Source organism: Pipistrellus kuhlii, unplaced genomic scaffold (assembly GCF_014108245.1).
Source record: "Pipistrellus kuhlii isolate mPipKuh1 unplaced genomic scaffold, mPipKuh1.p scaffold_m20_p_21, whole genome shotgun sequence".
Classification (NCBI taxonomy): domain Eukaryota; kingdom Metazoa; phylum Chordata; class Mammalia; order Chiroptera; family Vespertilionidae; genus Pipistrellus; species Pipistrellus kuhlii.
This window is the reverse complement of record NW_023425520.1, coordinates 15084169-15096138: the sequence shown is the minus strand read 5'-3', so window position 1 is coordinate 15096138 and position 11970 is coordinate 15084169. Positions and strand designations below refer to the sequence as shown.

The window sequence follows — 11970 nt, the reverse complement described above, 5'->3', positions numbered from 1 at the left end:
CTGGATGGAAAATCACCAAGCACATCAGGAGAAAGGCATGGAAAGGTCCTGGCTGACTTTTCCGAAAACACCGAGGCCAGCCCTGATGCCAAGGGAGCCGCTGGCTGCGGTGGCAATGTCTGGGCCTCCCTGCTGCCCCCCCTAACCCTCCCCCCTCCCCCGCCAGGGGGTCCGGAAGGAAAGCCACCAGGCAGGTGATGTGGAAGCCAGAGACCAGGAGCAGGGCATCCTGGGAAGTGTGTGAACTAGCCAGGCATCAGCACCACTTAGAAAAGCAGTTTCTGCTCCATTTAACTGTTACTTCAGCAGTTCGTGGTCCTGTTTGGATGGACTTGGAATGGGCTGGAGGCAGGGGGTGCGCACTCTCTTCCTCTCACATTGAACAGCCTGCTCCCTGGACCCAGGGCTTCACCCCCAGACAAGCCCAGCAGACAGAGCTGCGTCCTGGGCTGTGCTTCCCGCCTGGAGCCTGGAGCTGGGGGACCCGGCCTGGGGGTGCGGGCCCGTGGCCCTGTCCCTGTCTGTCCGTGGTAGGGGCCTAGACAGTGACAGGCAGTGAAGTCCCCTGGGCACTTGGTGAGGGCAGAGCCCAGGCTGGGCAGGGAGGCTGCCGGCGGGGTGGTCAGCCCGCGGTGGGCAGCGCTTGGGTCCGAGCCTGAGCCTCGGGGCCAATCAGCGCGCAGCGGCCCGCCCGCCCCGGGCAGCGGAGTGGGCCAGGCCTGCTGGAGGAGGGGGCCGGGCCGGCGGGAGGAGGGCCACTGGGGGCAGCGGAGGGGGCCGGGCCGGCGGGAGGAGGGGTCAGGCCGGCGGGAGGAGGGCCGCTGGGGGCAGCGGAGGGGGCCGGGCCGGCGGGAGGAGGGGCGCCGGGGATCTGGGACCGGAGCGGGATCGGAGGGCGGGAGGCGGGGATTGGGAAGCTCCGTTTCCTCCGCCCGCCGTCCCCTCCGCCGCCCCCGCCGCCCTCGCCGCCGGGCCCGCGGGGAGAAGGATGCTGGGCATGTACGTGCCGGACCGCTTCTCGCTCCGGGCGTCCCGCGTGCAGGACGGGATGGGGCTCTTCACGGCCCGCAGGGTCGCCAAGGTGGGTGCCCGCCTCCTGCCCTCTGGGGCCTCCCAGGGGGGCCTCCCGGGGCTCCCCGGGGCCGGTCCCGGGAGGAGGGGCTCCGGCTCCGGGCGGCCTGGCCCGTCGGCCTGGGCAGCGCCACGTCAGCAGCCCCCCTGCCCGGTGGGGGCACCGCTCGGCGGGACGTCCGGCTTCCCCGCAGGAAGTGCCTGCGCCGTCCCCGCCCGCTCCCCCGCGGGGGGGGGGGGGGTCCCGGTGCGGCCCGCCCCGCCTCCCCCCTCCCTCCTCCCTCCTCCTTCCTCCTTCCTCCCTCCTCCCTCCTCTCTCCTCCCTCCACCCTCCTTCCCCTGGCTCCATCCGCCCCGTGGCCCACGTGGCCGGCGTAGCAGGGACTCAGGGTGCCCGGGGGACCAGCTTGGGTGCTGGGTGCTGGGTGCTGGGAGCCCAGGGAACCAGCCTGGGGTGCTGGGTGCTGGGTGTTGGGTGCTGAGAGCCCGTGGGACCAGCCTGGGTGCTGGGTGCTGTGTGCTGAGAACCCAGGCCCAGGAGGAGAGGGGACTGCAAACTCCAGACCTCTGGGTTTGCCACCTTGTGTCCTCGCGGTTTCTGGGGATCCCTAAGGTCTGGACTCCCAAGGCAGGGGGGTGCCCGGCCCGCACCCGGGAGGAACTCCCCGCCTCCCCCTCCCCCCCTGAGAGCAGGTTCATCCCCAGTGAGACCTGCAGGAACAGCTGAGTCCAGAGCTCTGGTCCTTCCAGATGGTTCCCTGCCAGCTTCCCAGCACCCCCACTCCGCCCTGGACCCCCAGTCCCTCCCCCGAACAGATAGGGTTAGAGATGGAGGTGTGGCAGGAGCAGGCTGGCGCCGTGAGGGATGCTGTCAGGCGGGTTACGGACGGTCAGGGGGTCCGCACTGGGCAGACGCCAGGAGGCATCTCAGCCAGAGATCTCCCCGCCCTCACGAAGAGCAGGGGCAGGAGGGGACCCCTCAGAAGGCGCCCCTGATCCCTTTGCTGCCCCAGGGCAGGCTGGATGGGAGGAGCCCGTGTCCACGCTCAGGTGGGAGTTTGAGGACTGCCCAGAGGCCCCAGGAGAGAGCCTGCCCTGGTGGGAGGGCAGCTGCACAGATGCTCTTGCCAAATGGATGAAGGTGAAACCAGCATTCTCTCAAAGCAGAGGTTGAAATTCTGCCTTAATTCTTCCTCTCAGACATAAAAATTCCCAAATCTGAAAGATCTCAGGCCCAAATGTGAATATTCATACATTATTTTGTTTAACGTTACTAAACATGATATACTAAAAAGTTGCACAAATATTAAAAATGTTACATAATTTCTTTTTTTTTGGGGGGGGGGCTTATATTATTTAGGCTTTTAGAAATAGCTGGCCCTGGCTGCTTTGGCTCAGTGCATAGAGCATCGGCCTGTGGACTGAGGGTCCTGGGTCACGGGCGTGTACCTCCCTTGCAAGCTCCATTCCCAGGGTGTGTGAGAGGCAACCCAACTCACCACTTTCTTTCTCTCTGTCTTTCTCTCTGAGCCGCCCTCTCCCTTCCACTCCCTGAAAAATCAATGGAAAATATCCTGGGAGAGGGTAACAACCACAAAAGAAATAGTTGGTAAAAAAGAAAAATAAATAAATAAATAAAGAAGTAGCTGGTCAATGTATTTTATTTTGATGTATTTGATAATTCCAACTTATTTCTCCACGTAGCTGATTATTGGGATGTTTTTATTGTTTGGGGTCACAGCATGAAAAGCTTCCAAAGTCATCAGGTTCCCGCCTTTGACTCTTACAATGCTAAGGACACACTTCTGTCTTCCTGGTCCCTGTGACTTCAGCATGTAAAACAGACCTCCATCCAGTCACACCTGGAATGCTTACCTGCCATTCAGGTGAGTGTGCAGGTGTTTTCAGTAAATCCAGGTGACATCCTGTGTGTGGCACAGATTCATAACGGTCATGACAGGGCCAGGTGGCAGGGAGGACTGAGGCGAGGGACAGCCCCCGCTCCCGTGCCTTCCACAGGCTGAGGCGGGGTTGAAGCCGGCGTCAGATCTGAGGCGTGTGGTAAGGTCCACGCTGAGTGTCCACGTCTTCTCCCTGTTTGCATGCAGGTTCTGGATTTCCCGGTGGTTCCCAATCCAGGCCTGACTCTGGCTGTGAAACCAGGGGTCTGAGAAGAGAGGATGCAGCAGTTAAACTAAGGGCCTTCTGAAAGTTCTCCTGTTCTCTCACCAGGCTTTGGAGTAGCTCACTTGGATGCATATGTTTCGTAGAATACCTCTGTTGTAGGGAATGATCTCAGTGCAGCCGTGTGTTGATTTCACACTCAAGAGAATCTAAACCCGTCCTGTTCTGAGATTCTTGCTGGAGACCTGGAATTCCCTCACCAAGGGGACCCCTGAGTCCTGCTCTGCACCCACCTTTCTGTGCAGCGTGTCCTAGAGTGGGGTCCCTGCAGAGAATCCGAAGGCAAGCCTCGCCCTCCGCCCTAGGTGTCTCCTTGGGGAGGATCTGTTTTGCAGGCCTGCCGAGGGGCGGAACCTGCACAGGAGGAGGGCTCCCTTCCCTTTGATGCCTTCATGGGATTGCATGAGGAGGGTCCTTAGGTAGCCATTTCCGTGAGCCATGACTGCTCTTGGAGAAGCGAACAGGGTGAGAGTCTGTGGGAGCCTGGGCTGGAGCTGGGCTGCGGAGCCCGCACACTGACGCAGTGCTGCTTCTGTGCTCAGACCAAACACCTGCTCCGACACCTAGAACGTGGCTTTCTTTCCCCGAAAGTGAGGAGAGTAAGTCCGTTGTATCGTCCGGCCTTTCTCACTTCACAGTACCCGGTGGCAGTCCCTCAAGTCCTCGTTTCTGCCTGAATGTGTTTCTGTGCCATGGTTTGCGTTTGCTCAGGCCTTGTACCCCCCCTCCCCCCCCCCCGGCCCCCCGGCCCCCCGGATGGGCACCCGCCGCTGGGGACATACCGGCCGCTGAGGACATGCCGGCTGGCGAACAGACAGAGATGGGCTGCGTGGGCCTGTGTCCTGGGAGGCGGGCAGAGGCAGCGTCAGGTGGATTTGTCATCGGTGTGATCACGTGATGCTATCGGGGCGGTGGGGAAAGGTGCGGCGGAGCTGGGTGCAGGTGACTTGGCAGAGAGTGTGGGTGTCCAGGGTGGGCGTCCTATAAACGGGGTCCAGCCTGCGCTCCCCAAGGAGGTAGTGAGACCTGAGCCATTTCCATAAGCCAAGGACGGAGGAGCCAGACTTGTTTCCAGGCGCAGCGCCCGCGAGGCAGCAGCCGGAGCGAGGACCTGGGATGGATGGGGTTTGCCTGCTGTGTCCAGACAAGGAGGCCGTGAGGCCGTGACGGGTGAGCCAGGGGCCGCGCCCAGGGCAGGAGGCCGAGAGTCGGTGAGGGGAAGCGTGTGAGCCCGGGAGCCACATCTCAGACCTTCCAGGCCCCGGCACAGACACTGGCTTTACTGGAGTGACATGGGAGCAGCTGCAGGCTCGGAGCCAGGAGTGACAGGCGCCGAGCTCATCAAGGGTCACTCGTCTGCTGCTGGGAATCCTGGGGCCCGGCAGGCGTGTCACCGGGGAGACCGGCCAGGGTTCCTGCAGCCGTGCATGTGGGAGGCGTGGCTGAGACAGCCGTGCACGTGGGAGGCGTGGCTGAGACAGCCGTGCACGTGGGAGGCGTGGCTGAGACAGCCGTGCACGTGGGAGGCGTGTCTGAGACAGCCGTCCACGTGGGAAGCGGTGGCTGAGACAGCCGTGCAGGTGGGAGGCGTGGCTGAGACAGCCGTGCAGGTGGGAGGCGTAGCTGAGACAGCCGTGCAGGTGGGAGGCGTGGCTGAGACAGCCGTGCAGGTGGGAGGCGTGGCTGAGACAGCCGTGCACGTGGGAGGCGTGGCTGAGAGCCGTGCAGGTGGGAGGCGTGGCTGAGACAGCCGTGCACGTGGGAGGCGTGGCTGAGAGCCGTGCACGTGGGAGGCGTGTCTGAGACAGCCGTCCACGTGGGAGGCGTGGCTGAGACAGCCGTGCAGGTGGGAGGCATGGCTGAGACAGCGGTGCACGTGGGAGGTGTGGCTGAGACATAGACGTGGCCGTGCCCGGAGACGGCGGTGACGAACATGCTGCTGGGACACGGGTGAGGGAAGAGGATGGTCACGGGCAGTAAGGACATTAGCTGGAGAAATGCGAAGGGGTGGAGTTCCCAGAGCCTTCATCCGGCTCCTGGAGGGAGACCCTTGCACCGGTTCTGGGCCAGAACCGAGGCGTCCCCTTCCCCAGCCGCCCGTCCGTCCGTGACGGGAGCGGCTGTCACTCAGGAGAAGCAGGTGGTCTGGGTTGGGTCAGGGAAACGGAGCTGCAGGCAGGTCCCCGTATTCGCAGCATCTCCTTCCCCACGTCTCCTGCTATGCCGCTCATGTCATACCCGTTTCATACATGTCACACTCGTTTCATACGTGATGCATTTCTTTTTAAAAAAACATTTTATTAATTTTTTACAGAGAGGAAAAGAGAGGGATAGAGAGCTAGAAACATCAATGAGAGAGAAACATCCATCAGCTGCCTCCTGCACACCCCCTACCTGGGATGTGCCCGCAACCAAGGTACATGCCTTTGACTGGAATCGAACCTTTCCAATCTCAGGCGATGCTCTATCCATGAGCCAAACTGGTTTCAGCCAGACATGTTTCTTATCTGCGAGCCACTTCAGAGCAGATCACACACGTGGGGACCGCTTATTCCTCATATTCCAGCTCCAGTGCCCTCTCCTGAATGGCTCTGAGGCTGTTTTCACGCCACAGAAGGAACAGCCGTTTCCTGGTGCCCTCTCACGCCAGCCCCCACGCAGAGGACTCAGGTCACGTCCAGAATGTGCACACCGGGACCCTCACGGACCTCCCGCCCACGTGGCTGTGCCTGTTGCTCTCCTCACAGCCTCCCATTGCCCTCTGTGCTGGGTCGCAGGGCCTTAGCCCAGAGGCCAGCTAGTTCCTCAGGCACAGGGTCTGGTTGCTTGCCCCGGGGGCTTCCCTTACATGCTCGCCATCTCCCGCATTTCTCCTCCCGGGGAGGCCAGACTGACGCCTCAGTTCTGAACAAAGCAAATCACTGACATGGTGTATCAAATGCCTCTCCCAGCAGGAGGTCGCTTTGTTCTTTTTTGTTAATCCTCCCCGATGGTATTTTCCCAGGGGTTTTTGGAGAAAGTGGAAGAGAGAGGGAAAGGCGGAGAGAAACAACCGGTTACCTCCTCCATGAGCCCTGATCGGGGCTAGAGTTAGGGAGAAGCCCGCCACCAAGGTCCGTGTCCTTGACCCGACTAGAACCCGAGACCCTTCAGTCCGCAGGCCGAGGCTCTATCCACTGAGCCAAACGGACCAGAGCCAGAGGCGGCTTCCTTCATTGCAATCAATGGTGCAGTGTCAGCAGTGGGACAGGAGAGACGCAGGAAGCGAACGCCTCCCTCTCACGTGTTTCATCTACGTGTGTTATTCACGTGCTCATTCTAGGCAGCGTGACCCTCGGGTGCAGGGTGAGAGGCGGGGTGAGAGGCAGGTATGGGATGGGGGCTGCGAGTGCTCAATTGCCCTTCGCCCCTGGAGGGGCCTGGAGAGTCAGCCAGCGCCCTGCACGGGCGTGACAGACGGTGGGCGTGGCGGACAGTGGGCATGACAGGCGGTGGGCGTGGCAGGCGGTGGGCGTGGAGGCCAGGGAGGGCTGGCATCCACACCCCTGCAGCAGGGGCGTGTCCTCTCGTCCTCTCGCACGGCTGGCACCGCAGCACTGCGTCACGTGACTTTCCTGTTCTAGAGGCAGCGGTCTGTGAGCGGACACTGCGGATGGGTGTCTATTCCACCGTCCACCTTTGCCCGGCGGTTGTAGCATCCATTGAGGATTCTCCCTCAGTTGTGTGATTAGGAATTTCAAAACGGAGATTTCACCCCACAGCCCCCCGTCCTGTAAGCTGGCGTCCTCCATGGCGCAGAGCTCCCCTTTGTCCTTGCTGCCGGCCGGTCCCCTGCCCGGGGGTCATCACGGAGAAACTGGGACAAACGCCTCATTCTTTCTTTCCTTTTTTTTAAAAAATTTAATTTTTTTTCCTTATTGATTATGGTGTCACATAATTGTCCTCATCCCCCCATTCCCATCCCAAACCCCTCCTCACATATGCCCCACCCCCACTGGCTAGGCCCATATGCATGCACACACGTCCTTTGGTGGTTCTCTTCCCCTTACCCCACCCCCCTACCTTCCCTCTGAGGGTTGAGAGTCTGATCGATGCTTCTCTTTCTCTGGGTCTGTTTTTGTTCTTTCATCACGTTCGTAAGTTGCTATCCTGGAATGTTGCCAGAGGAGGTCTTTTAAAAACAAAGTTTTCTTCTTTCTCTGACGATCATTGTGGGCGTAAGAGGCTGTGCCGATGTGATTCAGTCCATGGCCCTCTTCGTCCCGGATTGCCATGCTGCCGTCCGTCTGGCCTGGGGAGCTCATGCTCGTGGGGGCTAAGAGCTGGAAGAGGTCTGAGGTCCCCGCGTGTGACAGCTGAGGCGGCGGGAGCTCAGAGTGTGTGATGCCGTGATGTGTCCCAACTGGTTAACGCCCACAGGTTGGGGTCCAGGCCTCCTGGAGCCTCGGCTGGTGGCCCCCAGGCTCAGAGGGTGAATCTGCAGGAAGGCCTGCTTTCAACTTGTTCCTAATTATACGAAGCTAATTAACAGGCGGTGGCCCACATGTTTGCAATCACATGTTTGTCAGAGTTATTGTCCAGCCCGGTGGGTGGCGGATTGAATGGGCTCACAATTTGCTTTGTTCGGCGATCACAGAGCAGCCCCGTGGAGCTGGTGTCTGGACAGTCTGGTGTCTGCAGGTGGGATTGTCCTGCAGGCACGTTGTGCTGCACCTGCACACACTTCCGAGAAGCTGACATCCATTTCCAAGGCGGAGAAGTAGGGACGTCCCATGCGCACGAGAGCCATCAGTCCCAGAGATGTCTGGGCTCTGGGCGGCCGCAGTGGTCCCCACGGGGACGCGGCCGCTCTGGACCAGAGTGGAAGCACCGTGCCGGCGGGGTGCCCTGTCCGCGCCCCCTGGCCACTCCCCACCTGGCCCTGCTGTTTGCTGCTGGATGTCTGAGGTCGCGTCCTGCCCAGCCTTGTAAGCCTGTGAGGCCCTGGCCCTTGAGATAGAAGCGGAGAATTCTGGGCGGGCTCTTCCCGTGACATCGCGGGCCGGAGGCCGTGTCAGTGATGCAGGCCAAGGGAAGGGGGAGGGCTGGAGTCCTCCTGTGGCTCCTGGGACATCTTCCCCACTTGGTCACGGACGGTGGACCGACTACCAGTCAGTTTGAAATTTTCAAAAAACTAGATTGAGACATTGGTTAAATGTCTGTCATTAACTATGGACCTTACGTTAGGTGTTTAATGTGCTAAGGCATATATATATATATACATATATATATACGTATATATATACATATATGTGTGTGTGTGTGTGTGTGTATATATATATATATATATATACACACACACACACACACACACACACACACACCCCTTGGTAGAACAGACTAATTTGGGTGAGGGAGTGTCCGATAAAGCCGAAAATTCATTCAATAATAAAGTATGTTTTCTGAATATGTATGTAAAAAAATGGACAGATTCGTCATTTACCCGTTTTTAATTATGTAGACATGTTTGTGTAATTAAAATCAAGTGTATATGAAAAGTTTAACTTCATAAAAGTTTGACAATTCCATTTGTTTCAACTAAAAGAAGAATGGCGTATAACATATGTATCGTATGTGGCCCAAATCGCCCTCTCATGGGTGTGCCGCCCGAGTTGTGTGATGCCACGGGATGGGGGCCTCCTCTGAGGCAGCGTTTCCACGGGGATTGGTGGTGACTGGTGCAGCGTGCACGCTGACAGTGACGACACAGCACTGGCTATGCTGCGGGGCCTCCATGAGCAGGGTCGGGCTGGTTCGGGGAAGCGTCAGTGGGAGCGTGGGTCTGTGAGGATAAACCTCCTCCTGCAGCCAGCCATTCGCTGTCCTTTTACTTACTTATTTTTAAAAATATATTTTATTCATTTTTTCACAGAGAGGAAGGAAGAGGGATAGATAGCTAGAAACATCGATGAGAGAAAATCATCTATCAGCTGCCTCCTGCACACCCCCTTCTGGGGATGTGCCCGCAACCAAGGTACATGCCCATGACGGGAATCGAACCCTGGACCCTTCAGTCTGCAGGCCGGCACTCTGTCCACTGAGCACACCGGTGTCGGCCCATCCGCTGTCCTATCTGCCGTGTTTCTCCCCGGAGCCACGGAGGGTTACCGGCTGGCTCCTCACAGGTTGAAACCTCACAGCCACAGCAGCGCCATTGCTCTGACCTGATTATCCTCCCGCTCTCACTGTGTGCTCTGAAGGCACCACATCACACCAGAGCTCAGGTTCCCACACGTTCGCTTCCTCCGAGTATGCTTTTATGTCGGCGTCTTCTCACACTGTGGTGGCGGCCGACTGGTGAGTTGTGACCTTAAGTTATTGGGTCAAAACTAGTATTTTAACACAAGTGATTAAAATACAGGAGACAGCTGAAACTGGTTTGGCTCAGTGGATAGAGCGTCAGCCTGGGGACTGAAGGGTCCCAGGTTCGATTCCAGTCAAGGACATGTATCTTGGTTGCGGGCACATCCCCAGAAGGGGGTGTGCAAGAGGCAGCTGATCGATGTTTATCTCATCGATGTTTCTAACTCTCTGTCCCTCTCCCTTTTTCTCTGTAAAAACTCAATAAAATATATTTTAAAAATTAATAAAATAAAGTAGAGATAGTATGAGCGTGCTCTGTGCCCACCAAGGGCAGTGTTGCATCACGAAATTCCCATGTTAGCTTTACGTGTGTGTGTTTCCGTGTGTATGTGCGTGTTTGCTTGGCCGACATGCACAGTGTGTTTCTTACGGGGGCGTGAGGAAAGCAGTGGAGAGCTGCATCTCTGTGCTCAGGTGTAAAGTGGAGTGACTGCTCTGAACGACGAGACCCTCATGTCCGCATTCTGCTTCCTGTTTGCAGTACTCAGAGCTGTCAGTGCTTTCAGGCTGTCAGGACAGAGCGGAGCCCTGCCCGGCTCTGGTGCTCTGTCTGTGAGCCCATGTGTTCTTCACAGTCCTCCCGTTCTACCATGCCAAGCCCGGGCAGGTTCCTCCTCCAACCGGTTCCTACAGCAAACTCCATCCGGCAGGCAGCCGGGCACCAGCGGGTGAGTGCCCAGCTTTCTCACGTGTAGCATCAGCCTCTGTGCCACAGCCTGTATCAGAGCAGCCACACGCTGCCCCCTCGACAGACCGCCTCACACGGCAGCGGCACCTGAGCTCTCTGGTCAGCAGCGTCTCTGGTCTCCCTGCCCGGCACACGCTGGCAGGGTAACCTGGCAGCTGGCCCTGAGCTTCCTGTGAGCTCGGAGCCGCCATCGGGCAGTCCCGCACTCAGCTCCATCTCAGCTCTCCTGTCCCCTGTGCACATGGGCACCACGTCTCTGCTCCCTCTGAGCTTTCACAGACTTCTTCACACACACTGGTCAGGATCCTGAACTTTATCTCAGAGTTCACGAAGGCTGGCTGCCCACAGCGCCATCCAGCGTTTGGGCTGCGAGGGCACAGGGCACTGTGCGTCCTGGCGCCTGTCCTGGGGTCCTGGCCTGACTAGGATTCCCAGCTCACAGGCTGGTAAGGGTCCCGGCTCCCGGCGGCCTGGACTGGCTGGTGCACTCCAGCCAGCGTCCCCACAGCAGGCCTCTGGGTTTCCTCCTCCCTGTCTTTCTGGGGACTGAGGGATCCCTTGATTTCCCTCCATGTCCGCACTCACTGTCCTGGGTAGACGGCCGCCTCGGGGAGTGTGTACACCTGTGGCCGCCCGCCTTATGGTTACAGGCTGAGCACCTGGTCGAGGGGCGGGCACAGCTGCACCTCGTGGGTCAACGCCAAATCCTCACGCTCACTACCAGCACGCTCCGTGTGCCAGGCTGCCGTCCTGAGGGCTTCATCCTCAGGGTCGCCGTTCAGTGCCGGTCACTGCTGCGTGGCGGTGGGAGCAGGCCGGGCGGGGGTGAGGAACGCCTCCCGGGCCTGCGGTTACCGCCGCGTCTGAGAGGCCGGGGAAGGCCCAGCGCCCGAGGCCCCTGGGACAGGCCCTGCCCCGACCGCGGCCAGGGGGCTGACCGTGGGAAGCCAGTGATGGAAGCCCGAGTCCGGTTTCCATCCATTTCCTGGGGCGTTCTCCGAGGAAGGGCTGGCAGGGGGTGCATGCTGTTCTGTAAACGCTAACTCTCCCACTCCCCCGCCCTTGCATTTCTTGAACACCTTTGGCTAACCACCACTCCGGCCCGGCCGGCTGGAATGACTCCCTTTTACCGAAGCGTTCGTGACCTGAGGAGCAGTGACTCTGTCCTTGGTGCTCAGGCCCGTGGCTTCGTCTGGGACACGCGTCCCATTAGGCCGTAACAGTTCTCTCTCCCCGGGCCGGCCTTTCTGCTGCTCACAAAGCGATTGGTCTCCCCAGAAGCACGGCTTTGGTGGTTATTCCCCTCCCTCCCTGGCTGCTCCTCAGTTTCCTGGGAGAGTGGGGGCTGCGTCCTCCAGCTCCGAGGGAAGAGAGGTGCTGCCCACGCCCAGGCGCTGGTGGGCGGAGGGTGCAGAGCTGTTTCTGCCCACACACAGCTGGCGGCAGATCCCCGCCCTGTCCCCAGTCCTGCTTCTTTCCTTGCGAGAAAAGGGCCACTACCTATCGGCCTGCTCCCCATGGCCTCTGCAGCCATCCTGGTGCCTGCCTCTCACCTGGCTCCGGTCCTGCTCCAGAGCCTGTGATTAGGGGGCCCAGGACCCTGATGCTGAGACCCTCACCCAGGG

The 11970-nt window shown here is 59.4% G+C and overlaps 1 protein-coding gene across 1 annotated transcript in view; it reads left to right on the top strand.

The window, feature by feature from the left end:
* The first annotated feature begins 870 nt into the window (after positions 1 to 870).
* PRDM5 (PR/SET domain 5) overlaps positions 871 to 11970 on the top strand; it is a 75175-nt gene continuing 64075 nt past the window's right edge. Inside the window, exon 1 of the mRNA XM_036450417.2 lies at positions 871 to 1081. Within this exon, the coding sequence (XP_036306310.1) occupies positions 989 to 1081 (93 nt within the window). The 5' untranslated portion in view covers positions 871 to 988. The remainder of the gene's footprint in view (positions 1082 to 11970) is intronic.